The sequence below is a fragment of the Electrophorus electricus genome, chromosome 11 (assembly GCF_041902795.1).
Source record: "Electrophorus electricus isolate QZ-2024a chromosome 11, ASM4190279v1, whole genome shotgun sequence".
Lineage (NCBI taxonomy): Eukaryota > Metazoa > Chordata > Actinopteri > Gymnotiformes > Gymnotidae > Electrophorus > Electrophorus electricus.
In genome coordinates this window covers 10,267,501-10,292,500 of record NC_137507.1, presented here as the reverse complement: position 1 = coordinate 10,292,500, position 25,000 = coordinate 10,267,501, and the positions used below count along the sequence as shown (strand labels likewise).

Sequence of the window (25,000 nt, the reverse complement as noted above, 5' to 3'; positions counted from 1 at the left end):
AACCCCTCAGCTTGGTGTGTACTGCCAGGGGAACCGGAAAGAAACTGCCTATTAGCAGCAGGTTCCAGATCAGTGTCCTCTTTTTTCAATCTTTCTACTATATCACTGTAGTAAGTGCATAAAGGATGTCAAAATAACCTACTGCAGTAACTTTACATTAATTTGTCAGCATTCAGTTTGTTCTTAAGGCCAATAGGAGTGTGATGACTTTATTTAACATCTCATATAGTGTCAGTGAGTGAGTGTGAGAGTGTGTCTCACCTGCCGAGCTGCAGAGTGTGTTCCCATAAGGGTGAGCAGGAGCAGCAGTCCAGTTGCACCTACGCAGGTCATTCTGAAGCCCATGACCCAGCTCTCCCACCGTCCCAGACGCTCCGACACTCCTCTCTGGACTGGAAGTGCTGGTGACACTCCTCTGCCTTTTCACCACCTCCTGCGTTCTCCTCCTCTCCTTCCTGGAGCAGTCCTAGGACCCAGGGTCCTTCCTCTCAGACGCTTTCTTTCAGCATGTACATTGTCAGCAACCAGGAAGGAGTCTCTGGGTTTTGTTGTGTGCATCTGGGTGGTGGGGGTTGGGGGGTTAGGACTATAGGGCTCAAAGAAAAAAAGGAGTTCACATGCTGTATTGGATCAGAAGGAGATGTGACACTAAGAGGAAAAGATACCAGCAGATCTTATGAACGATAGGCATCAGCTGTAGCCACACACACACTGACACACAATAGCTGGAAACCACGAGACTAGAAGTCAAAAACAGAAAGCTGGAAATGAGATGGACAGTTTGAGCTACAATGAGTGTACATGTGTTTTCTTGGTGTCTGTATGTGTGTGTGCGGCTGTTAGAGCAAGCAACAAAATTACAGGATGTCCTTTGTCATAAAGAAGCAGGGCTAATGGGGTGAAGATCCCACACACACTTCCACACACACTTCCTGCACATTCTGCTGTGTCACTACTTTCCAGGCCCCAGAAGTTTGAAGTTCAGAAGTGCCCTTTAGGCTGTGTGTGCATGCCTACGTGTGTGTGTGTGTGTAGTTGTATAAATGCATGTGTGCAGTGCCATTGTAGTGCCACTGTAGCAGCATCATTGTATGGTTGAGAATATTTTTGAGATTTGTAGTGAGAACTTGCAAAGTCTCTGACAGCGTTCCTCCTTTTTTGGCTCAGTGCATGGCTGTAGGCCCACCTGGAGTGTGTTAGTTCACACATCAAAATGTATTTCAGTGAGGGCCTGACTGGTTATTGATATTTATTCTACTTGCCAGTGAAACAATCAAACAATCAAACACATTGTATATGCAAAAATCACAGTACGGGAAATCACTGGTAAGGGAAATGAAATTAGATTATTTAAAAGTTAATTTTTGTGAATTATTTAGTCTAGCAAGTGTCTTATAGTGAATTTTGATGTAAGATACATCATAAGCATATTAAGAAAAAATTTCAAATCTAGACTTAAAAGGTGAAAAGTGAAGTGAAGAGAAGCTATAAGATTTTTCTGGTCTTGGGCCATTTGTGTATGACTGGGAATCAAAATATAGGCCTGCAAAAGTAGCTCTTTGTATTTCACACTAATACTTCTCTCCAGTAGTACTTTTTGCCTTTCAAGTTCCAGAGCTATTGTCATGTGCACAAGGTCCCTTCATGATGGCAGCTTTTTAAAAGGGAAGTGCAGGGGTTTGGCTTGGAGTATCCTTCCTTACACTAGGTTCTTACACTGTAGTGCTGTTTGGCTTGTGCACAATGACGAGACCAGACCTTATTCTGTCCATTTCTTGCTTCCTAGAAGAAATGTATATCACCCTTACCCTTACCCTAGTCAACAGTAAATATTATAATTATTGATCTTTCACATATTTATATAGCTGCTGAAGTATATAATAATACCACATTATATTATATTACATGGTTTGTGATATAAAGTAAATTGATGCAATCTTATTGGCATTTGTGTTTTCATGTATAAGACTCTTGATCATATTAGATAAGCATCTGATAAATGACCCCTCAGGCACTTTGAAATTCCTAATTGCACACCATGTATAATCTGGATATGGAGCAGGTAATCTGGATTTGGAGCAGGGTCTGGGCTGGTCAAGGGCTTTAACCATTGTAGATCCTCCATTGGCTCTCTGGTGATCCCTGATCCACGCCAGCAAAAGTTTATTTTTATGTCTTCGAAGCACATCTAAATGCAGATAGTGGGTCTCACAGCCATGAAGGTCGCCCCGCACAAATGCTGGATCTACATTACACATACGTTGAGCGAAGTGTGCAGGAAGCCCCAGAGGAAGCCGGGGCAGATGTTTCTCCTGCACCCACCCTCCTCCCTCTGCCCGGATACACCATCCGGCAGTCTGGATCTTCCTCATCACTCAGCTCTCTGTCTTCAATAACTAACTGGTCATCGTGGTCCTGTTATGGTAGTGCCAGCTCTTCATCCTCATGAACATCTTTAACTTCAGGCTGGCCATCTCTGGCCTGCTCTTGAGCATGTGAGAATCAGTCACTACTATGGACAGTTCTTCATGGGAAGTACAGTCTCCCTCCAGGGTTTTACATTTAGTTACTTTGGTGAGTTTGAGTGTGATTATTATGCAGTTATCTTATCTCCAGGGTTAATAAAATTGCTGGCTAACAGCTGATTGCAAAACACCATATCAGTTCATCTCTCAACCCTATCGATGTCAACTCAGGCGATAGATGCTATAATTCCCTTAACTATGCTAAATCCCTTATTTGATTTATGTGTTGTGTTAGGTGTTGTGACTAACAGCACTTGGAATGCAATATCATAAAGAATCAGATCAAATGACCCTTAAGGTGAGGTATAGAGTTAGAAGCTAGCTACTGGCAACTGAATATTAGTTTCTCCGGTGATGATATGAATCTAGAGTAAAGCAACCACAAAGCCTCACTGATCAGTGCTCAAGCCAGGTCACTTATCTTTTTGTCCCACTTCCTGCAGGGCTTGTTTTCCTCTGCACACTCACACTGTTGGCCTGTTAGCTCTACTACATGGTGTGCAAGTCTACGGCCGCCTTCAAGAAGTCCGTATTGCTGCTGCTGCGGCATCCACGGCCTGTTCTGGGCCACTGCGCCCCCGCTGGGCTGGAGCTCCTACGGGCCCAAGGGAAGGCGGACGTCATGCTTACTGGCCTGGGAGGATCGCACCCAGGTCAGCCTCGCAAATCTGATCCTACTGGCTCTTCTGCCGCCCACCAAAGTCATCGTCAACTGCTGCTACATACTTACAGCCATTTGGAGGGTCAGCGAACGAGAGAGAGAGAGAGCAAGCGAGAATAGTATAATACCCCCTGCTTAAAAGTGCTGTTTTAACTGAATTGTGTGTGCATTTCTCTCTCCATACATGTATACTATTTGTGGATGTGTGTGTGTGTGTGTGTGTGTGTGTGTGTAGCTGAACCTGAGCATAGAGAGGCAGGGAGGAAGGTCCCAGTAGCAGGAGGACAGGAGGACCACATGCATGGTGGTGGCTGTGATCACCTCCTTCTTCTGCTGGTGTTCATTCCCTGTTCTAGTCATTCTTATGATCTGTCTGCCAGAACTGTCCATATTCCCCCTGCTGGCCTCCATGCTGTGTACTTGGCCAAGACCCACCCTGTCTGCAACCCCATCATTTTCTTCCTGGACAACGAGCAGGTGAGAGACTACCAAAGGCACAGAAAGCCCTGATATGTAATGCTGCATTTGAGCTGTAAACTTGAGGATAGTTTACTAGTATTAATACACTAGAGAGGTAAATTTGAGGATAGTTTACTAGTATTAATACACTAGAGAGGTAAAGTTGAGGATAGTTTACTAGTACTAATACACTAGAGAGGTAAAGTTGAGGATAGTTTACTAGTATTAATACACTAGAGAGGTAAAGTTGAGGATAGTTTACTAGTATTAATACACTAGAGAGGTAAAGTTGAGGATAGTTTACTAGTATTAATACACTAGAGAGGTAAAGTTGAGGATAATTTACTAGTATTAATACGCTAGACAGGTAAAGTTGAGGATAGTTTACTAGTACTAACTAGTTTTGAGACAGTGTCCTGGTAATTGTATTGTGTGGCTACTGCACCCCCACATCTGTGGCACGGAACATCGCCTGCGAGGTGACATCAGCGGAGAGCAGCAGCAAATGTCTGTCACACAGCAGCGTTGAGCCCCAACACCATCTGAACCTGCCTGCCGTTGCTGAAGACTGCAGTGCTGTAGTCTAGCCAATAAGGGGCCGTGTCAGTAACTAGATGTTTGGACAGTCCCAGAACTATATAGAATGATAAATTAAAACAGATTAAGCTAAAACAGATATTTAGCTTTATAGCTATACTATACTATATGTATGTATACTATATTCAAGTGAAGATGTTGTCCAGGATTAATCAGTGAGATTTTTTTCCAAGTAATTACATTTTTATAAATGTACCTTAGTGTTTGTTTTTGTACTACTCAGTTTGTAACCCAGACCACTAGGTGGAGACAAAGAGCAGCGCACGCTGGGTTACAGGAATACAGCACCTAAAAAAAAAACACTAAAAAAGAATTAGTGTATAAACTGTAAAGTGTCAGTCAGCATTACACATTACGCAAATGTAATCATGCTAACTGATATAAGTTAGCAGTCTCTCACCTCTTTAACTGAAATATCTTATTCTGTATTTTAAATGGAAATGCAAAAAAACAAAAAAAACAAACGCAATCCAGCATGTTCCGTGTCCTTTTAGACTGCGTTATGCATTTATTCAGATGGATTTGTATTCAGTGTGAGAGTACATGAAACACGTACCACAGAATGACACGGTGAGATGTGGGGGTTAGTACTACAAACTAGAGCGAGCAAACAACAGACACTTTGTGAGGAAGGCTGATTGATCGCTATTATTAAAGAAATACGGACTGGCAGCGGGAGCTGAGCAACCCAAGCCGAACCCCCCAACCTCAGGCCTTCCGCAGCACCGCCTCGAGCCCCCACGGACTTCTGGGAACGTTCACAGAGCGCGTTCAGTCCTCACGGCGCGCGGAGAAGTGGCGGAGTGACAAGCGCGCTACTCTTGGCTGCAAGCGCTAGCTCTGCTTGAACGGGCAAAGCTGACCATTCAACGGCAGACAAAAGGCTGAGCAATGGCCCAAATGAGCTGCGGTTATGGTTTCCGTGAACCAGCGTGGAGCAAATGAACATCAAACGCCATGCGCGAGCGCCACCACCTCCCCCCTGTTGTCCACACCACCGTAGTCCAGTCAGTGAGTAAGACACGAGGTGTCCCCACTACACAGCGCTTTGAAATTCTGCAGCACTGCTTTCCACTAATCTTGCTTACTTTTAGGCGACTTGAATTACCGCACATACATGCCTTAGATTCGCTGAGGGCACCAGGAAAAGCTTCATTTTTAAATCAAGGGATAAAGAAGGGAAAGGTTCCTATAATCCCTGCACTGGTGCGATTCCATTTGGCCTCCCACAGGAACTTCTTTTTTTTTTTTCATTGTTTTGACAGTTGGGGAGCGGAGACAGCTCATTCTCACCGCACACAGTACATTTAGCAAAGGAGTTCCACATCATTAGCGATGGTGGCAGACCGACAACAGAAAGATGGGTTACATAAAGCCAGGCTCACACCTCGCATACCTTAACAGGACAGTAAACCTACCTCTTTAAGGTCAAGGATACAAGTATGCAAGAAAATATCATTTGGCAGCCGCCTGTGTAGTTGGCCTGGCCTACACACAGATGTCTCCCTGTGGACTTCTTCGACTGAACGGTGTAACTTACAAAACTGCTCCTCACATCTGCTCCCTGGTTCAACCAGTCATACTCAGCCTGGCCTTCACATCAACTCAGGGGATGCTGGGAATAAAAGAGGCCTTAAGGCAACCGTGCGCTTTAGCTTTGGGTCATCAAACCAACATGATATTAACTGTGATTGGCTGATATTTGGCTCACCTGAATCATGATTGGCTGAGAGCCAAAGTTTACTGAGCTTTTTGCATTGTGCAATATGCCGTGAAAGGAAAATTTGAAGTCATTGCACTTGAACAACTGATCAAATCTTATTTAGATATTTAAAGAAGATATATATTGGGTTAAAAGTCTAAAATACAGTTACCACAAACAAATCTTTTGACGCACAACAGTGGAGATGTTTCCGAATGAACTCATTTATTGAACTGTGGATGGAGAGATGATTTGGATCAGGTTTGCACACTGATTTCCACTCTGAGGCTCTGTTTCTCATTACCGTTACCCAAGAACATAGCGGCATACTCCACTCGAGAGCCGGTCCACTCTGGAGAGACCTCGCGCTGATAGAGGGGGATTGAGTTGGACGTACCTGGGCAGACACAAAATGGCAGCGTCCCTGCACTGGTGCAGCAGGACCACACGGATGCTGCTGCGTTCCCTGGGGGCCGTGCAAAGCAAAGCGTCCCGTGCACCAAGCCAACAAGCGTTCACCGCCCCTGCCAGACCTGCCAGACAGACGCCATGCTCCTGAAAGCTGCAGTATCCGCTCTGCGAGAAGACACCTAATCAAATGTGCACGCGTGCATTGCCTGGGAGTGTTTAGCTTCAGGTTTAAATAATGGCCACCCTCTTGCTTGCTCAGGAAGTACGACTATGTTAGAGGGGCACTTGCGTTAGCTTTCAGGGGGGCTTTATAAGAGAAAACACTTGTGGCATTTGGCACAGTTCTGTGATTTCTAGCAAAGCACTACTTCTTGTTGAGAGGAAGGAGGTAAAAAGAAAAAAAAGTATAAGGGGACAAACACTGAGGAGACAGGCCAAAGCCAGACAGCACTGAAAATGCATTACATATCACTGTACATCTGGACACCAAATACATAATTCAGTATGTACAACCTTTCAAATACTTCGGATCCAAATATCAAATAAAAATGTCTTATACCTATGCCTTTGGAAAAGTAACTTCATTTAAGAGAATACATGATTTACCATAAGCAGGATTACTGCATTTTTCAAATTACTTTTAATCATTTGGCTAACAGCAATTAAAAGAGCCAAATTATAGTAATTTCAGTATATTCCAGGTGTATGCAGATGGCTACTGTCAAAACATTAATCTTCCTTTTTCAAATACTTAACTTTAAACTTAAATCATTATCTATTTACACTCAATTCAGTTTCTGTATGAACACTGCAAATTGAGAGAGTGAATCTGTAACTAGCCGAAAGTTCAAAAGCATAATGAACCATTTGAACTGATCTGAAATTGCTGATCTAAGGTGGATCCATGGTATCCGGTTGGATCCTGCTTTGGTGTCTAAACTGGAATGGGTCAAAGATAAGTTGAATCTACAGTAATGGAATTCCATTTCTATGCTGAAACATAGACTCTAGGTTGCCTTGTGTAGACTCTAGGTTGCCTTGTGTAGACTCTAGGTTGCCTTGTGTAGACTCTAGGTTGCCTTGTGTAGACTCTAGGTTGCCTTGTGTAGACTCTAGGTTGCCTTGGCTGCTTTGTCCAGTTTTCTTTGAATAGTGTCATTTAAAAAGGATCAGATCATGCACCTCTGTCACCACTTCCCATTGTAATGCCTCAGCACTTTCAGTTAACACTTCATCAGTTTCCTGAGGATCCGTCTTTCAGAGAAAACAAAGGTTTTGGTCAGGAACAAAACACGTGCTGCTTCCTGTTCATGGAGCAGGGCCAGAAGTGGAGCAAAGACCCTCCCCCACCACTGCCACCACCACCAATCAGACATGATCTCTTCCTGGCTCCTCCTCTCTCCCCGCCCTCTACTTGCAGGTGTACACGTCGTGCATGGTCTCGCACCGGCGGCAGCGCACGTAGCAGCACCACACGAACTTGCACTCGCAGCGCTCCACGTGACGCACCACGTGAGTGTTGTAACCGCGGCCACAGCACAGCAGGTCGCAGCCGTCTGGACCGGCGGACGTGCGATTGCAGCGGCGGCCACGTGTGCCTGACACACCCCGCCTCCGGTCCTCCAGGCAGTAGTTGGGCGACTTGCTGAGGAAGACGAGTTGGTCACGCATGACAGCCACGTGGCGCCGTTCCTTGTCCCTGTGGCGAAGCTTCCGCGCCGGCCGCTCCAGCACGTGCACGCTGTTCTCGTAGCGTTCCTTCAGGTAGCTGCCCACACGCTCGAATGGTGCCATCGTCCGCCAGCATGTCTTCACCGCGCACGAGCCCGACACGCCGTGGCAGCGGCAGTCCGTCAGCATCGTGTTAGCGATGGCCTACAGGAGCGAAGCGCATATGAGTGACGTCTGGGAACCAGAGGCCTGGTCTGTTTGCTAACAGAGTTCTCACCCAGAACATTCATTTTAGATTCTCTGGATTTCTGTGAACTCCCAGAACTGAATCCCAACATGTCATGTGCCAAATTATATCATGCTCTCTTCAGCAGACATCATGGACTTTGTTCCAGTCAAACAATGGAATAAACTGTAAATCACTAATTGAATTTATCTCAGATCTTTTCTCTAAACCACAACCTTAGGTTTTGAGGGATCTTGTATTGTGCTTTGTAGTTTCCAACCAAAGCCATAGTATAAGAAACCCAGGGAAGGAACGCATCTAACAGTCAAGTTGCACTTCCTGTGCTGTTTTGAATTTTTTTTTTTTATCATTGTTATTGCCAGACAGATAGAACATGTTCAGCATGTGGCATAGTAGCACATGCACATTCTGGACAGTCTGGGAGCCGTTCACATGGTTTTTATGAGCGTGTCCATCAAAGGTGAAGGGAGAATCAGTAGAGAAGTTAGAGGAGCCTGCATTTCAGAAGAGATTAGTCAGGGCTGAGGGAGGGAGGGCAACGAATTGGCACGGTGAGATAGCTGGCGCACAGAACTGACAGCTTGGAGAAGATGCAGTGCTTGCGCATGTCAGGAATTCAGCAGATCACCGAGACGATGGCCGCCTCCCACCTGTCTTCCTGCCTCTCACCTGTCTCCCTGCCTCACTGTTATGCTGGTTCATGGCGAGCAGGGCATCGCCGGTGCGGGCGGAGACGTTCCTCGTGGCGTGGTCGATGAAGCGGCGGCTGAACCACGTCCCGTAGGCGATGTCGTCCGAGCAGCCGCCCCAGTGCCAGCCTTCGCTGGGCGAGCCACTGCCTGTCCGCGCGGCGTCACACGAACACTCCGTCATGTTGCCCACGCTGCACGACCGCGTCACCGCATGCACCAGGCCCGCGGCCATGACGGCGTAGATGAATGCTGTCTCTTTTGTGCCTGTGAGCCAGGAAAGGGCAAGAGAGGGAAGACAGGAAGAATGACAATTAATGTCACTACAGCCACTGAAAATATAGTAAGGAATGAGAAATAGCAGGAAAGAAAACGCAAATTTATATTTAAAGTTATATTTAGTTTATACAAGGATAACTAGGTAATGTATGCATGTATACTAGTACCCACATATGGACAAATGATAGTTACATATGCCTCGGATGCACCTGGATAGTCATACACTGAGCTCCTTCAACATGTGAAATCTCATGAGACAAGCATGTGATGGCTTATTTTCACAGTGTGGAGAGATGAGACTATGAGTGGCTTCATAGTAGAAACGGTGTTTAGAAGCCATGGTACAACTCCTGCAAACGTAAGGCATGATTAAATAAATGATAAAATTATCAATTTAATTACATTAACAATTGTTTTTTTAATATGGACTGGATTGTATTGTGCTTGACTTTCCATAGTCATACTTTATTTTTATTCGAACGAAAAGGTCACGTTTTTCTCGGTGTGAAGATTAATGAGAAATTTGCCAATGAGAGTGTATAAGAGTAAAAAATACAATTAAATTAATTAGACATTTTCACGTCAACTTGCGCTTAACGTGAGTGATTTTTTAAAGCGTCCTCGCGCTCGCATTTATTCTTAAACCAGCCAGTTAAAAAATTGGACACTGAACGCATGTACATTATTATATCATAAAAGGCTACAGTCCTTGTACATTCCTTTACAAAAGCCTAGATCGCTACATACCCAAGTGTCTAAATTTTAACCCGTGTGTTAACTATAAAAAAAAACTTTGCAACCATAGTTCAAACAATGAAGTAATGTCGGCACGGGCCATAGTACTTAATACTACCTTTAGATTTAAACTGAGAAGCCAGAACTCCTCTGATCAAACACTTGACCGTGAAGAAATTTCATGCTCAGACGTTTAAAATGATGCCGATGTGCATAAGAGCTGCCCATCTATTCCACAACTCAAATTACTTTGAGTATAAAAGAAATTTATTAAACAGCCCAAACTGTCGACCAGACCAACCCGGAGGAAATCGCTACTTAACAAACATTTCCTCAGTTCATCGTTCAGGCACTTTGCAATCGGTTTGCACTGCAGATAAAAATAACAAAATATGTCAAATGCATAGTCATATATAGTCTTAATCGAGAAACATTGTACAAAAATACAAACGTTTCAAATTAAGAGAAATTAACTGTAATGCTAGTCTTATTTTGCGCCACATCTTAATCAAGGGCATTGACATTTGATTCAGTTATTAATCCATTCGTTCGTTTAGAAATACAGAATGGCGTGTTTTATCATAGATCATGGTTCATAGACTCTGCACGTCCTCACCGCTTGTCATCTCGTAGCCGAACACAGACGGGTCTCGAGTTGTAGAGCAGTTCCATCGCTCGTGCCTAAACTGGGTCTGGCACTCCGCGATGCCTAGGCGCGCGCCGTCTTTGATGCTGGCCAGCAGGTAGGGCTTCCGCTTACACACGTCCCTCTGTTTGTTGGACAGGGGCAGGTTTGCGCAGCCCATCTTCTCGGATACCCCGACAGAGGTGATGCCCAGCCACCTGCGATGCGGGGCAGCGCGAACAATGATGACAAGCTGGGGGTGAATTCTCCTCTCCTCTGCTTGGATACGTTACACCAGAATGGGACAATCTGCTAACAATTAGACTGGAAAAGAAGATGCACAGAAAAGACTACCGGGACTACTTACATCCAGCTTCCTTGGCCGCACAGAGGGTAACTCGAAAGGAATACGAGTAAGAAAAGGTCAAATAAACGTAATCCCCAAATGTTAGTTTTCTCCATCTCCACCTCATTTAAAACTGTCGCTTGACATTGCAGGAAGGCCGCAACTCCATCCAGCACTTTGAAAATTACAACTCACATTTGTGAACTATACCGGATAATACTTTAATCCCAAAGAGCCTCTTATATTGACCTTTTCCCACGTTTATCCATTCAGCGGATCGCTGGATCCAAGAGCTGTCAAATCCCCCCTGGCGTTTACAAAGCTGTCAAACGCGCAAACGAATGCTTTTAGTCGGCGCGCCACCGCCAACGACGCGCGCTGTTATATGCCGCTCGCAAAGAACTCGCTTTGAACTTCTCTCCAGCTTGGCCCTCCCGCATCCTGATTGGTGGAGTGGTTCATTTATATTCAGGAGGCACATCCGCTCCCGTCGCTTATTGGACAGCGTAGGTAACGAATCCTCCGGTACAGGCTCGGAGATCAGCGTGTCGAGGCGAAATGAGTGTCACCGCTTATGTGCAGCATGAAGCCTGAGCAGAAACAAAGTAAAGCGCCACAACTTACCACTACTAAAACAGAACGAAACGGGTTTAAAACGAATAGGCCTACAAACAAATAAGAATAAATATTGAAAACGAAAGATCACGAAAAAGCGATTTAATTTATAAACACCTTTACGAGTATTTTCGATTATAGTGCGTTTCTGTCCTATAAAATAGATTGATAGCTTGGTTGAGATTTGTTTATGGCTATGGATATGAAAACTATATTGATACGTTGATCCAAACAATGACAATCCATAACATTTATATTTCGTATAAATTGTTACAAGATATCAATTCTTTTTTTTTTTAAAGAGCACGCGCTCACCTTGTGTTAAAAGGAATGTTAAACCATAACGAAAGTCACGCACGAAGAAAACTACGATGAAAACATGCGACAAAAAAAATCAATACGACTACAGAATTGTGAAAGTCACTTGAAAAAGGGGGGTTTACGTTTTTAAAACGGGTTTAATTATTAAATTACATTTTAAGGCATATATAATAAATAAATTGTACTTAACTTTCAAGGCTTGATAATGCTTAATCAAACGTCTTCCACTTTTTGATCTACCTGCTTCAGTAAAAATAGTCAAATAAGAATTTAAACAATAAGGACCCGTTTCACGAAAATGTATATTTTATATAGTTTTTGTATATGCCCGTATATGCTCGTATAAACTTCTATTTGTAATATACACTAAACGGCAAGTAAACACTTTAAAACCCATTTTGGCTCATAATTATTAAACACTTAATATTTCTAAACATTTGACTTGTTTACATCTCCCAGATTTAGAAGCCCCGGTTACCGAGCCACCAAACCGCAAACTTGGTGACGTCGCCGTCGCCGTGTGGAGAAAGGATCAGCACAGACATCTTAACGCACAGCAGTCCTTCATTTCATTACATTCAAAAATAATATTCATCTGTGTACGCCTGCATTAATAATAAAACAGGTGAAAAAAACCGTGCTGTGGCATATTTATTTACTCACAGAAACCTCTCTCTAGATCCACAGACTCCATGTTTAATGTAGATTATGCGGAAAATAAGGTGATACATTTCAGCATTCCCGAGTAAGAGTAGAAAAAATTCATAAGATCAAAAATTCAAATCCATAACCTGAAACAATACGTCTTTTTTATAAACAGCATGTGCAAAATATTTTACACTGATTACACTGCCATCAAAAGCAAGGAAATAAACCGCATTTGTAGAAAAATATATAAACTATAGAAATGTGAGGTACACCTTAGAATACCTAAGTCATAAAAATATAGCAATCATAAGACCTTTGGCATAAAAGGAGCTCAACGCTTGTCAAGGAGGTTCAGAAAGTCACCAGGCCTTTCACTGAAGTGACAGTGATGCTGCTGCTGTATGACATCAAAGGCGGCGTGAAAACGTCCCAAAAGCATCCTGGTGCAGCCTGTGACATGCCAGAGTCAGCGTTGTGGGAACGTCGAGGAAAGGTTTCTGCTCGGCTGTTTGAGCAGCCTGGGCAGCCACTGCCTCACAGTTAGTTTTGAGCTGCAGTTTTGGACCCCTCAACACACACACACACACACACACACACACACAAGCATTTTTGCTACTGAGCACTATGACTGAACTGAAGTCACAAAACAGAGAGTGATTTCATTACATACATTTATATACATACTAGACATGCACTTTTCCACTGGACAGACACACACACACACACACACACACTTTTCCATCTTAAGCAGCTAGCTCAGTCTGTGTACGTGCTGATATGTGTTGGCGTTACGTACATAAGACGCACACACTCTGCTGAGCAGGATCTCAGAGTAAACCTGGTTCACTGCCCCCATCACGTGGTAGGACACGCTGCGCTGTGCCCAATCCCCTGCCTGCTGCACGCTGGTCCCGCCCACACTGACCCCGCCCAGACTCTCTCTTGCATGCCACCTGTGGGCCGGCACTGTGGGCAACGATGGCTTACCAACCTGGGAAGGACACGTTGATAGCATTGTATTAGTTAACAGATTCTTCTAGCGCTGAAGGCTGATATTTTGGTTAGGGTGAGAAGATTGTGACATTTGAACGTGTATGCTTCTTAATGAACATAAGGTATATGGTGCTGTGTCTTAATAAGAAAATAAATGTCAATATGTTATGATTATAATATTACAATGATGAAATGTAATAGGACATACACATACAACCACATACAACCCCATACCCAACATACATTAACAGCACTAACTATTTTATTATCTAACAGTTTACGATTTAAAAATCTATCAATGGATGGTTTAACAATCGAAAAATCCCTTTATCTTGTGTTCTGTTTTGGCATGTGAATTCAAAGCAGAACAACATGCTCACACTTACAAACTGACCTCTCCAAAAGGAAAAGCTTTTCTTAATCTGTCGCTGGTGAGAGTCCAGAATATTTAAAACCCAAGACCACTTTACTTGTAACCAGATTGACGTGGGTTTTCTTTTTTCCTGCAAATTCCATCACCATGCCATGTTCTTAAAAGATCAACTTCTTTAGTCTCAGTACAGCCATGCAGTAGTGTCCAGTGGCTGGAGCTTGTGTGTGCTCCTTTTACAGGGCCATATGGAAAGATCAACTTCTTTAGTCTCAGTACAGCCATGCAGTAGTGTCCAGTGGCTGGAGCTTGTGTGTGCTCCTTTTACAGGGCCATATGGAAAGAAAATGCCACCACTTCACACTTCACACTCATCTGCACCAAACCTCCTTTTTACTGGCTAATACAAAGCCTGCCTAATTACTTATTAACTGAAATGACTGCAAATTTATAGACGAATAAAAAAAAGCAGCATGACTGCTCTTTAAAGAGATTTACTGGGCTTGGAAGGACAGGAAGTGTTTCTAGAAGGAGCCGTGTATATGAACCGAAGGGGCATGGCAGAATTGTTATTGGAGGAATAACATCAATCTCACTCACAGTCTCACAAATAAATTCACACAAAAACATGGACACAACCACACACACAAAAACAAACAAACAAACAAACTGGGGATGTTGTGGTACCTGGCCTTACATTCCAAGAAGAACTGGAATAACTGGCTAAAGGCTGATGAGTCAGTGAGAGTGACATCTGGGTGGCAAGCGCAGCCCATAATACTAGAACTTCAGAAACTAATTTATAGCATTAGCACAGCAGACATGCTGCTCCTGTGTAATTAGACTGCTCAGGTCTCACCCACCAAGACAGTCATATCATAACCCAGTTACAGTAATAATACACAAATATTACACTGTTGTCAATCCTCATATTAACAAATGTACATTAGCCAATTGCCCCAAGTTATAGTTAAGACTGTTAAAAATGATAGAGATGTGCTTGGCATATGTTTGCCATGTTCATATTTCATGTTACTGTTAATCTGTCTGACCAAGCAGACCCATTCTAGCCATTCAGTGATCTCTATCTTTTTTGACAATGAACTTCCAAATGTCTTAAGGCTCTGCTGGGAGTGGCGTCAGAAGCATAAGTGCAGGTGTACCTCGTGGAAATGACACACACAGCGGCCCTGAAGGAACTCTTTGTAGCGGCCCATGGTGATGCTGAACGTGTCGACCACTTCATAGCCGAAGCGCTTTGCACTGTCCAGAATGTTCTTGTTCACACTGTCGAGTTTCTGCAAACCAGTCTGGAAAAATCCCAGACAGATCGTGAGGTACTGAACGTTTGTGAGCAGAGAAACCTACTGACAAAATGGCAGCATCGCTATACAGCCCATGAAAGCTACTAAATCTAGTCTGCACTCATGCTAACCGACCCCTGCTACGTTCCATTATTTCTTAGCAATAATAGTATAGTTTGGATGAAGTATCCCTTTGAGGGATCTGTTGAGAAGACTTTACACACTCACCAGAGAGAGGGAGTGAATACCATCTACTGGGAGATGAAAACCCAATCCCAAAGACTTCACCACCACCACAATCTTCTGTAGCCTCTCTCTACACAATAAAGAAAAACAATTATGTTTCATGACCAAATAAGATATAACATTGTCATCGTCTTTACTCAGTATGGTGATTTTGTAAGCTTTTTTCCATGTTCCATGTACTCCCTGTGTCTGTGTGGGTTCCCTCTGGGGTCTTCAGTTTCCTCCCGCAGTCCAAAAACATGGAGGTTAGGTTGATTGGATATTCTAAAGTGTCCTGTATGAATGTGACCTGTGTGTGTGTGTGTGTGTGTGTGTGTCCAGTTATGGGTGGTGCTCTGTCCTGGTCTTAACCTTCTCCCCTTTCGCTGCACCCAGTGCAGTCCCCCAGGATTCTGAGCACGCTGTGTGTTAATTGTATATGTATGTGTGTGTGTGTGTGTGTGTGTGTGTGTGTGTGTGTGTGTGTGTGTGTGTGTGTGTGTGCAGTCCCCCAGGGGGCTGTGGTTCCTGATTGAGAGCACGCTGTGTGTTAATTGTATATGTATGTATGTGTATGTGTGTGTGTGTGTGTGTGTGTGTGTGTGTGTGTGTGTGTGTGTGCGCGTGTGCAGTCCCCCAGGGGGCTGTGATTCCTGATTGAGAGTACGCTGTGTGTTAATTGGCTGCTGCTTCTCATCGGTGTGTGAGTGACTGTAAAAGCTGATATCTGTCTGTAAAGCATCCTTGAGTCTGAGAAAGGTGCTATATAAAGGTAAATAATAATAATAATAATAATAATACCTAGCCAGGACGGATCTTGGTAAAGCCGCTTTAGAAGCAACAGGGAGAGTTACCATGATGAGGTGATTTCGGCCGACTTGTGGTTGCTTGGAAAATGTATATGTTATATATGTATATGTTAAATTCTGTTAACTCCTTCAACTGAAAAAAAAAAAATTCTGCTTCATTCGGTCACTTTCCGTCAATGTGTCTCTAGTTATATTTTATTCGGTGTACACACAAATGAATCACTTCCTATCAGTCATTATCATGCTTTCCTCCAGCTTCAGGGGTGGAGACAGATTTGCAATTTGCTATAATTGTTAGATTATTAAACTATGGCTAAAATTTGTGTACTGAACTCACATCTATTAGTAAGTGATACAAATAACCTCAATCACATAGCTGTTCAGCATAAATATCATCTTTTTTGCAGGTTTTTATATTTTTTGTTTGTTTTATATGCATTTTGCTTCAAAACGGAATAAGAAAAATTGACAACAAAAATGATAATAAAGAAACATAAGCAAAAAAGAAAAAAGTTTTGGACTGGTCCTTCATCAGATGTGCAAGCAAAGTGCAGGCACTATGTGTACACAGCTTCTTTTACAGGATGCAAGGGAGTAGTGTGCGTGTGTGTGTGTGAGTGTGTGTGTGTATGTGTGTGTGTGTGTGTGTGTGTGTGTGTGTGTGTGTGTGTTACCTCTGCAGGACCTGCTGTATGGTCTTCAGATGCTCCAGACTGAACCACTGGACCCCTCCAGCAACCAGCACTGTCTGAGGGGAGTTTTCCAGAGGTCGTGACCTGCCATGAGATTAAGGCCACAGTGTCACAGGTGAGAGTTCAAAGACACACTCATTAAAAGTAAATCAAACTAGCACTGTTAATAATGGAAAAGGTATATTGTGGTATTTTGCACAACAATAAACACACACAAACACAGCATCTGCGTTGTATATCCTTGTTCTGCACTTACATTCTTTACGAAGATAATCTGATCACTAAGACACACACACACACACACACACACACACACACACACACACACACACACACACACACACACACACACACACAGGATACTTAGACATACTTCAAAGATCTATTCTCCACACACATAGTCTCAGTAACAGTGCTTGTTTGCAAGCACTGGCATCAGCCAGACTGTTAGCACAGTCATACCCACATGAAGACACACACTCCATTCTCACACAATATTTACCCCCTCCACATACATACACATAAAATAAAACAAAACAGGATTATATGGCTTATTACTCGTCTACTGTACTTCAGTGAAACAGCTGACAGACCTTAGGGATGTCAGCTTTAGGGATCAAAAGAATACAAAGATGTCTTTAAATGCACAAGTGGGAGACCACACACACACACACACACGCACACACACACACAAACATACAAGCACCTCTCTATGAGCTGTTGCAAAGCTGTTTGGAAGGTGGGCCTCTGGCTCGTGTGTAGCCAGAACTGTGGGTAGTAGGAGTAGCTGATCAACGTCCTGCCCTGGTTCACATTGTGGTAGACAATGGTGTCATGAGCCTTGTCCCAGTCTTCCAGTGTGGTGTTCACTCGCTCCATCAGGTAGTACATCATGCCCCGGTTGGTGGAGTCTCCGATGAAAAGGACCTGAGGCAGAACAGGAGTTGTGCAACGCTATGGATATCCAGGAATTAAAGAGCCTTTAGCTTCCATCTTTATCACCACACTCTTGATACTTCTCAGAATGTATTTCCTCCTTCATGTAAAAAAAATAATAAAAAATTCAGATAAGTTCAATGAATGGTGATTGGTGAGAGATGAAGAGAGATAAAATACAGCGGAGGAGAAAGAGAGAAAGGGAGAGAGCACGAGAGAAAGGCATGTGGACATGGATGCGTTTGCACTCTAGGCACAAGTCAACGCTGAAGGATCAACGTGTCCCAGACTACAGTCAACACACACACACACACCACCATAACATCGAAGACAAACAGTACAGATCGAATTCAAACAGACACACACGTCTGCTGTCTCACCACCCCTGACCCCTCCAACTCCCTCAGCCTACTTCTCTCAGTGTGCTGCCATGGGTGAAAGAAACGAGGGATGAATGAAAGAAAAAAAAGAGAGGAGGAGGGAAGGAGTAAACAAGTGTGGCATTGTAAGGGTTGCTGGGAGTCGGCAGAGATCACAGCTTCTCAGTGGTAGTTCACAAGGATTTGATAAGATGGAAACAGAATCCATGATATGTGTGTGCATGTGTGTGTGTGTGTGTGTGTGTGTGTGTGTGTTCAGGACAAGGACAGTTTGCCTTAATCATGAGGATATGTGTATCAAGGGAGGATAGGCTGGCAGGAAAGAGTTCTTAAACCAGCAGGAAGTGCCCTGATACTCGATCATGGTGAACATGTGGGTGGGTGTAAACAAACTGTAGACACCAAAGTGTGACAGGACTGGCCAGATAAGGCAGTCTTGAGATATGGTCCAACTGGAAACAATACAAGACCAGTTACTCATCAGCTAATGAAACAGGCCCATGAGTTACAGCTCACTACTCTAAACTTTACTACTGAAACAAAACAACTATGTTTCCCAAAAGTCTGTTTTGCCAAGCTCAAGCTCCAAGCCTGAGTCCTCGGTAATGTTTTAAATCCTATGTGAGCATCAGTGAGCAAAGGCAGCCACAAGTGGCTTTTAACTGTATGTGTGTGTGTGTGTGTGTGTGTGTGTGTGTGATCTGGTGAGCCTTAAATCAGGAAATGGAAGGGAAAATGTCTTACTGGGAATGTGAATGCTCATAATGTGGATGTAGAGAAGCGGGCCAGAGGTTTGGCTGAGCTCTGTGCCACCACTGTCTTTAATGCAATCATTTACAAGGTCTCTTATAAAAGAGTGTGGTGAGCTTCCCCCATTCACATCCTGCTACCCGGTGAGAACATTTAATGTGTTCCACAACATCAGCAAATACACTACCTATATCTGCCAGCCCTGGGAAGGGAGGGGGTGTTCATTCCAGCCTACCCTACATTTTTCCATCTTTCTCCTTGTTGTCTTCCTCACACTCTTGCCTTGGTCTCCTCTCCGCTGAATGTGTGTAGTGAATATAGAGCATTACTGGCCTCCAGAAACCATCTGCTAAACAGTCTGCTCGACGACCCTATAGTTGACCCTGCTGACCTGCTGAGGGTCGTTTGGCCACTGTTGGGGGGGGGGGGCTAAGTCCCCGTTCCTCACCTGGTACTTCTCAGCAGGAGGAACATGGAAAAGGTGCATCAAGATATGCTAATGACTTAAGTAAAAAATGGTAGGCTAATCGTAAAAAGTGCCAACCTGTTTTATGAGTGGTTTTTGTGCATCTAATTGTGTTACCTTCCTGTCCATCATGCATTTCTGCAGCTGGGGCTGCTTCAGCAGAGGGTGGTAACAGTAATCCGGTTGCCAGGTAACCTCCCTCCAATCACATGTCCTGTTGTCTGAACAGCTTAGGCACGGTACCACCCATCGCCCTGTACACAGGCATTTCAAAAATGTAACAATTCAATTTAATTCAAATGCATTTTTAAAGTGTTTTACACAATAGACATTGTCTCAAAGCAGCTTTACAGAAATCAGGTCTTGACCCCTAAAGAGCAAGTCGAGAGTCCAGAGACAAAAAAAAACTCCCTTTGGAGTAAAGGGACACAAAGGGGGATCCATCCTCTTACAACATTCAAAACAAACAAATAAAACAACCCAAAAAAACACAAAGCAGTAAAAGACATGCAAATTAAATTAGGTAAATTATGATAGTCTGATAGTTTAGATAATGACAGAAATATTTGAGCTCATTTCATCTCATGCATTAACACAAAAACACTATCGTTGGTTAATTTGTCCTGTCTGTCTGGGTCCTAGTGCTGTAGTGCTGGTAAGATCCTGAAGAGATCAGACAGAGGGACACTAGATCTTTACCCCAGTGTAAATTACCCATCCAGAGAAGCTTTGTTTTGATATCTAAGCAATGTTTTAATGAGTGAGATGGATAAATAGAAAAAAATCCTCCCACTTTTAACCAAAAATACTTCCACTATCACCCAAAGAAAATCTCCCATAACCTAAAAATACAGCACAGTATCACCACAAAATACTCATCATACTTGTCTAAAACCACTACTCTACTACCCAACACACACACACACACACACACACACACACACACACACAGTTCAATAATCCTTCATCTCTTATGTTATCTACAGTCTTACCCTCCTGAGTCTCTGGCCTGCTAAGTTTGACGTTTCATTTTTTACAGTGCTCTTGTTCTTTGGGGTCTGTCACCCAGCAGGTTTAAACAGATGTATAAAGATGCCTCTGACATATGTACATGGACATTACCTTTATGGCATTTAGCTGATGCTTTTATCCAAAGCGACTTAAAATTATGACTGAATACAATTTGAGCAATTGCAGGTTAAGGGTCTTGCTCAGGGGCCCAACAGTGGCAACTTGGAAGTGGAGGAGCTTCAACTGTCAACCATCTGATTACAAGTCCAGTACCTTAACCAGTTTTGCAACTGGTTTTCAGCAATAAAAATTCATTTTTAAACTATAATTTTTTTCTTGTATTTAACAGGCTTTTAAAGAGCTCTAGGAGGGTGTTAGCACTAAATGGTGCGTATGGAAGCGCTAAACGTGTTCACACTCCAAACGTGAACAGAATTTCTCAAAAGAGCCTGAGGGTCAGAATCCTATATCTTCATAGAAAGAGGAATAAAGCATGAAGGCATGAAAGCCTTCATACAGCACCCGTTTTGTTCTTATGCAAGTTGTAACTGTGAGCATGGCCAAGAGAGAGCAGCATCTCAGAGAGAGTGAAAGTGATGAACTGTGTAGAAAAGACAAAGGTGCCCTGACTCACCGGGCTGATCTCCTGAAGGGCAAGGCTGTGCAGCCTGGGGTTTACCTGAAGACCCAAGACCAAGAGCAGGCTCCAGACCACACGGCTGATTAGGTCTGACCACCAGGCCGCAGTCCTGCACGCACACGCACACACACGCACACACACACACACACACGCACACACACACACACACACACACAGAAATTGTGAAAAAGAGAGAGAGGAATAACGTGGTGCCCCACGGGGAGATGAAAGGCAAATGTTACAGCATGACCGACGTCCTGCTGAAAGCTGACAATGAAGCGCTACCCTCAGACCGAAGTGCATTCCTGTCAATCCTGCAGTGGATTTTTCTGTTCTTCCAGCCCACACCTTCTGTCTTCTCTTTCATGTGGCGGTAGGCTCCCCGTGCCCCCTCAGCCGAATCAAAGTGGGCCTATCCGCCCGGCATCGCCGGCTGCCCCACTGTAGCCATACCAGAGCTCAGGGGTCGGAGGTCAAACTAACCTAACGGTGGGGAATGGTGGGGTGGGGGCACAGAAGCTTCCGCAGGCCCTCGCGGGAGCCGCAGGGTCTGGCTCTGCTACAGAGAGGAGAGGGCCCAGCCTCGGAGCGCACCTCCTCCACCCTGCCTGCCCTCACTCCCTTCGCTTGCGCGCTACACAAGGGCCTTGCACGGCCGTGTCACATTCCCCGCAGATCTGCTGCTGCTCTCGACAAAGTGCCACAAGACAACTTAACAGGGATTTTCTTGTTCGTACCTGCGGATGGTGTATGCACACAAACAGGGGCGGCCCTTTTGATTCGACGCGCGGGCGCATAAATCAGCACGCCCGCCCCGCCCGCTCGCCCGGCGGAAGCCGCGCGCCGACTTGCCCGGAGACTTCACACCTTGGTGCCAAAGAAAAATGTTTGTAATCACAGCACGTTTAGGCGTGCGCCATTTTTCCTCCTTTCTGCTATCTCCTTCCCCTACACGGCTGTCGTCACAGCGGGAAAAGGAGTGGAGCACTACATTTGAGGTCAGGTTCTTTCATCTAGACTGGTGACTGGCCAGTGGAGTGAAGAAGGAGGGAAAACAAACAAACAAACAAACAAAAACCGGATATCTGTAAATATCAAGAAGTGACTACATTTCTTTAGCCTGACCAGTAGCTTTGCATAGGTATTACACAGGAAAAAGAAAAAAAATTCTGAAGATGTTATATATTATTTAAACAAACTTATGTAATATGTGAGAAAGCTAAAAAGCTGGATACTTTGTAAGAACCATGCGCCTTAGACAGCACTGCTGGTCTCTGATCTAAAGTCTCTTATTTTGTGTGTGTGTGTGTGTGCGTGTGTGTGTGCCTGTGTGTGTGTGCGTGCACGCGCGTGTGTGTGTGCCTGTGTGTGTGTGTGCGCGCGCGTGTGTGTGTGTGTGTGTGTGTGTGTGTGTGTGCGTGCACGCAGAACCTGACGTGAAAAAGCAAGAGCAGTATAATCACCAGTGATCAAAGCAACAGGCTAACCCACAATGATAGAGCTGTTCCGGATTACTCCGTTAGATCACATTCTCGGTGGCCATGGCCGGCAGGGATTTCCCCGAGAGGCACCGGCTCGGGGCCGGGCCGGAACAAAGCCCCCTGCGCTCTTCAGCAGGGGACTGGTCAGCCACAAATGCCCCGGGTCCGTCCACCAAGGGAGAGGCCACAGCTTTGAGGCAGCAGGCCGCTTCTAAAGAGCCAGCTCTAATGAGTGGCTTAATGACGCAATGGCATGATGCTGCTGCCGGATGAGTGAAATGAAAACACACACACGGGAGATTAGGAGTCGCCTGTCCACAAGCTGACGAGGGAGACGGTCCCAGAAGGATCGAGGCCTGCTTGCATGGAACATGAGCAGTGGTCTGCCAAGCAGAGGGCCAGCAAGACAGAGGAGGAGGAGGAGTAAGGTAGAGAAGCATAACAAATTCTGAAATGTCTCACTGCCTGCCAAAAACCCACTTTATGTTTTTTTTTTTATCAGTTTTTTTTTTTTTTCATAATAAAATATTTATATTTGTACATATTTTTCTGGAGGCCAGACATTTTCTGTCCATCACAGAAGAACAATCTTTACTGGACTTATAAATAAAACCATTAACTGACAGACTTTCAGTAAACCATAGATCAAAATCCAGTTCGGTGCCTCTTGGCTTCTGATGTGACAACTTAAGGATTCCATCAGCTAATCGAAAGCACTGCTGGCCATTCGTCAGGGCTGAGTCTGATTATGCTGACAGGTTGAATTAAAGATCTGCAATTAACCTCCAACTTTCCCAACAGCCAACAATCAGAGAGCAGGCGGGGAAAACCATGTGGAAAGAGCACTGCGGAAGCCATGCTAATCACATTTATTTCTACAGATCTTCCTGCCGTTTCATGAAGGTCAGAACTAAGCCGGGGAGGTGGGCGTTGACACCTGATTGGAGCAGGTGCACATCGGCTATTTCAGCTCATCTGCAGCCAGCCCTACACGGGCTTTGTTGAAGCGGCCTCACAAAGAGCGTCCCATGTAATCCTGCGGAAATAGGATTTGATACATCGCAAGGCTATAATCTTATGGCTAAATCCCATGCTCAACAGAGTGCAGGCTCTTTGCCTCATGAAAGAGAGTAGCTGGAGGAAAACGGCAAAGATTTAAAACACTTCAGCATTCCTTTTTTGGGGTCACAGCAGAGACAGAGATCAAGATAAAGAGAGAAAGTGGGAGAGGGAGAGAGAGAAAGAATGGGGGATCAAAAGGGTGGGATTGGGGGAGGAAGAGAGAGGAGATCTGAATTTGTGGTATTTGTGCGAGTGTGATCCATCAGGCCCAAAGCCTAGAGTCTGTCCATTGGCAAGGGCAGTGTCTGGATTAAAGGCCCAGCAGAGGAAATGAGGTGAGTCAGAGATTCAAAGGCAGCATTAAAAGCAGCATCTGTAGGAGACCAGCAGTGCTGGGACTGTCCAAAGAAACAAGATTCATAGAATTAAAAGACCCATAAGTATGAGAGCAACCACAAAGACAGACAAACAGCACCCTACACATTCTTTTTAGAACTCTCTCTCTCTCTCACACACACACACACACACACACACACACACACACACACACAAAGCCTTTCTTTCGCTCATGTGTCCTCTGGACTTGGAGCCAAAATGCCTTTTTCACTGAGTACTGGCTAGCTGTTTCCACAGGGCATTACAATGACAAATTCAACTTAACCAAAAAAAACCCAAAAACACCTGACAGATGGAAAAGTCACACTAGTCACGCTCTTTGTATGGGTGTATATCTTTAAATGTCTTATTTGTATTTGGGTTTGATGGCAGTTGCTCTGAAGTATCAACGTAGTATTCTTTTCCTTTTTTAGTTTTGATACTACCTGTACAGTATATGAACTGCTGTACAGTAGATTAGTTGCATAAATGAAAAAAATGGTAAGCATTCCAAAAAGCTTATGTCCGTACTATACAAGGAACCATTCTTACACTGTGCGTAACATAATGTCTCCGTTACCCTGGCTCACTTCATCATGTTAATCCTTCCACAGGGAGTTTGGGACAAGTGGATTTCAAAGTGAATGAGATCCAGTTCACAGCATGAGCCGATCGCAGCTCCATACTGGCCTGTGATGTCATTCCCAACCAACTCCAGATGAGGGGTTACAGAGAAAAGCCCCCTGCCTGTCAAAACCCGCAAGCAAGAGAAAAGTTAATGGATGATGATGATACAGAAAACACACGGAGACAAACAAATAATACCAATTATAGCCATACGCTCGCTCTCTTTTGCAATTCTCTACTTAAAAGTGTCTTTGACACACATTCACACTTACACATGGATGTAATCTGCTGGAGTAGACAGAAGCCAAGCTCCACCCACCCACCCCCAGCACAAGGTCACGCACTGGG

General features: G+C 44.3%; 3 protein-coding genes across 7 annotated transcripts in view; all 3 read right to left on the bottom strand.

The window, feature by feature from the left end:
• stab2 (stabilin 2) overlaps positions 1-676 on the bottom strand; it is a 29,382-nt gene extending 28,706 nt beyond the window's left edge. For 2 of the 3 annotated variants that reach the window (XM_035527961.2, XM_081723241.1), the window contains exon 1: positions 262-676. In XM_035527961.2, the coding sequence (XP_035383854.2) occupies positions 262-345 (84 nt within the window). In that variant the 5' untranslated portion in view covers positions 346-676. The remainder of the gene's footprint in view (positions 1-261) is intronic. The other variant, XM_081723242.1, reaches the window with a different exon arrangement.
• Positions 677-4,727: 4,051 nt separating this feature from the next.
• wnt16 (wingless-type MMTV integration site family, member 16) lies at positions 4,728-12,410 on the bottom strand. Its single transcript, XM_027018621.3, has 4 exons — positions 10,969-12,410; positions 10,593-10,819; positions 8,943-9,229; positions 4,728-8,230 (listed from the first exon to the last, which is right to left on the bottom strand). Exons 1-4 carry the CDS (start codon positions 11,061-11,063, stop codon positions 7,766-7,768), a joined length of 1,074 nt encoding a protein of 357 aa, XP_026874422.2. The 5' UTR covers positions 11,064-12,410; the 3' UTR covers positions 4,728-7,765.
• Positions 12,411-12,557: 147 nt separating this feature from the next.
• cped1 (cadherin-like and PC-esterase domain containing 1) overlaps positions 12,558-25,000 on the bottom strand; it is a 44,538-nt gene continuing 32,095 nt past the window's right edge. Inside the window, exons 15-22 of one of the 3 annotated variants that reach the window (XM_081722411.1) lie at positions 21,102-21,216; positions 19,574-19,710; positions 17,631-17,851; positions 16,907-17,008; positions 15,427-15,514; positions 15,058-15,204; positions 13,328-13,522; positions 12,558-13,098 (exon numbers count right to left, since the gene is read on the bottom strand). In XM_081722411.1, the coding sequence (XP_081578537.1) occupies positions 13,072-13,098; positions 13,328-13,522; positions 15,058-15,204; positions 15,427-15,514; positions 16,907-17,008; positions 17,631-17,851; positions 19,574-19,710; positions 21,102-21,216 (1,032 nt within the window). In that variant the 3' untranslated portion in view covers positions 12,558-13,071. Of the gene's footprint in view, positions 13,523-15,057; positions 15,205-15,426; positions 15,515-16,906; positions 17,009-17,630; positions 17,852-19,573; positions 19,711-21,101; positions 21,217-25,000 lie in introns of all 3 variants that reach the window. The other 2 variants (XM_027018616.3, XM_081722412.1) reach the window with 2 other exon arrangements.

Coding starts and splice junctions, on each gene's coding strand:
- wnt16 (XM_027018621.3), bottom strand. CDS start 11,063: ATGGAGAAAACTAACATTTGGGGATTACGTTTATTTGACCTTTTCTTA. Junction 10,820..10,968: donor TGCGGCCAAGGAAGCTGGAT/GTAAGTAGTCCC, acceptor CCCGCATCGCAG/GTGGCTGGGCATCACCTCTG. Junction 8,231..8,942: donor ACAGTGAGGCAGGGAGACAG/GTGAGAGGCAGG, acceptor TCGCTCCTGTAG/GCCATCGCTAACACGATGCT.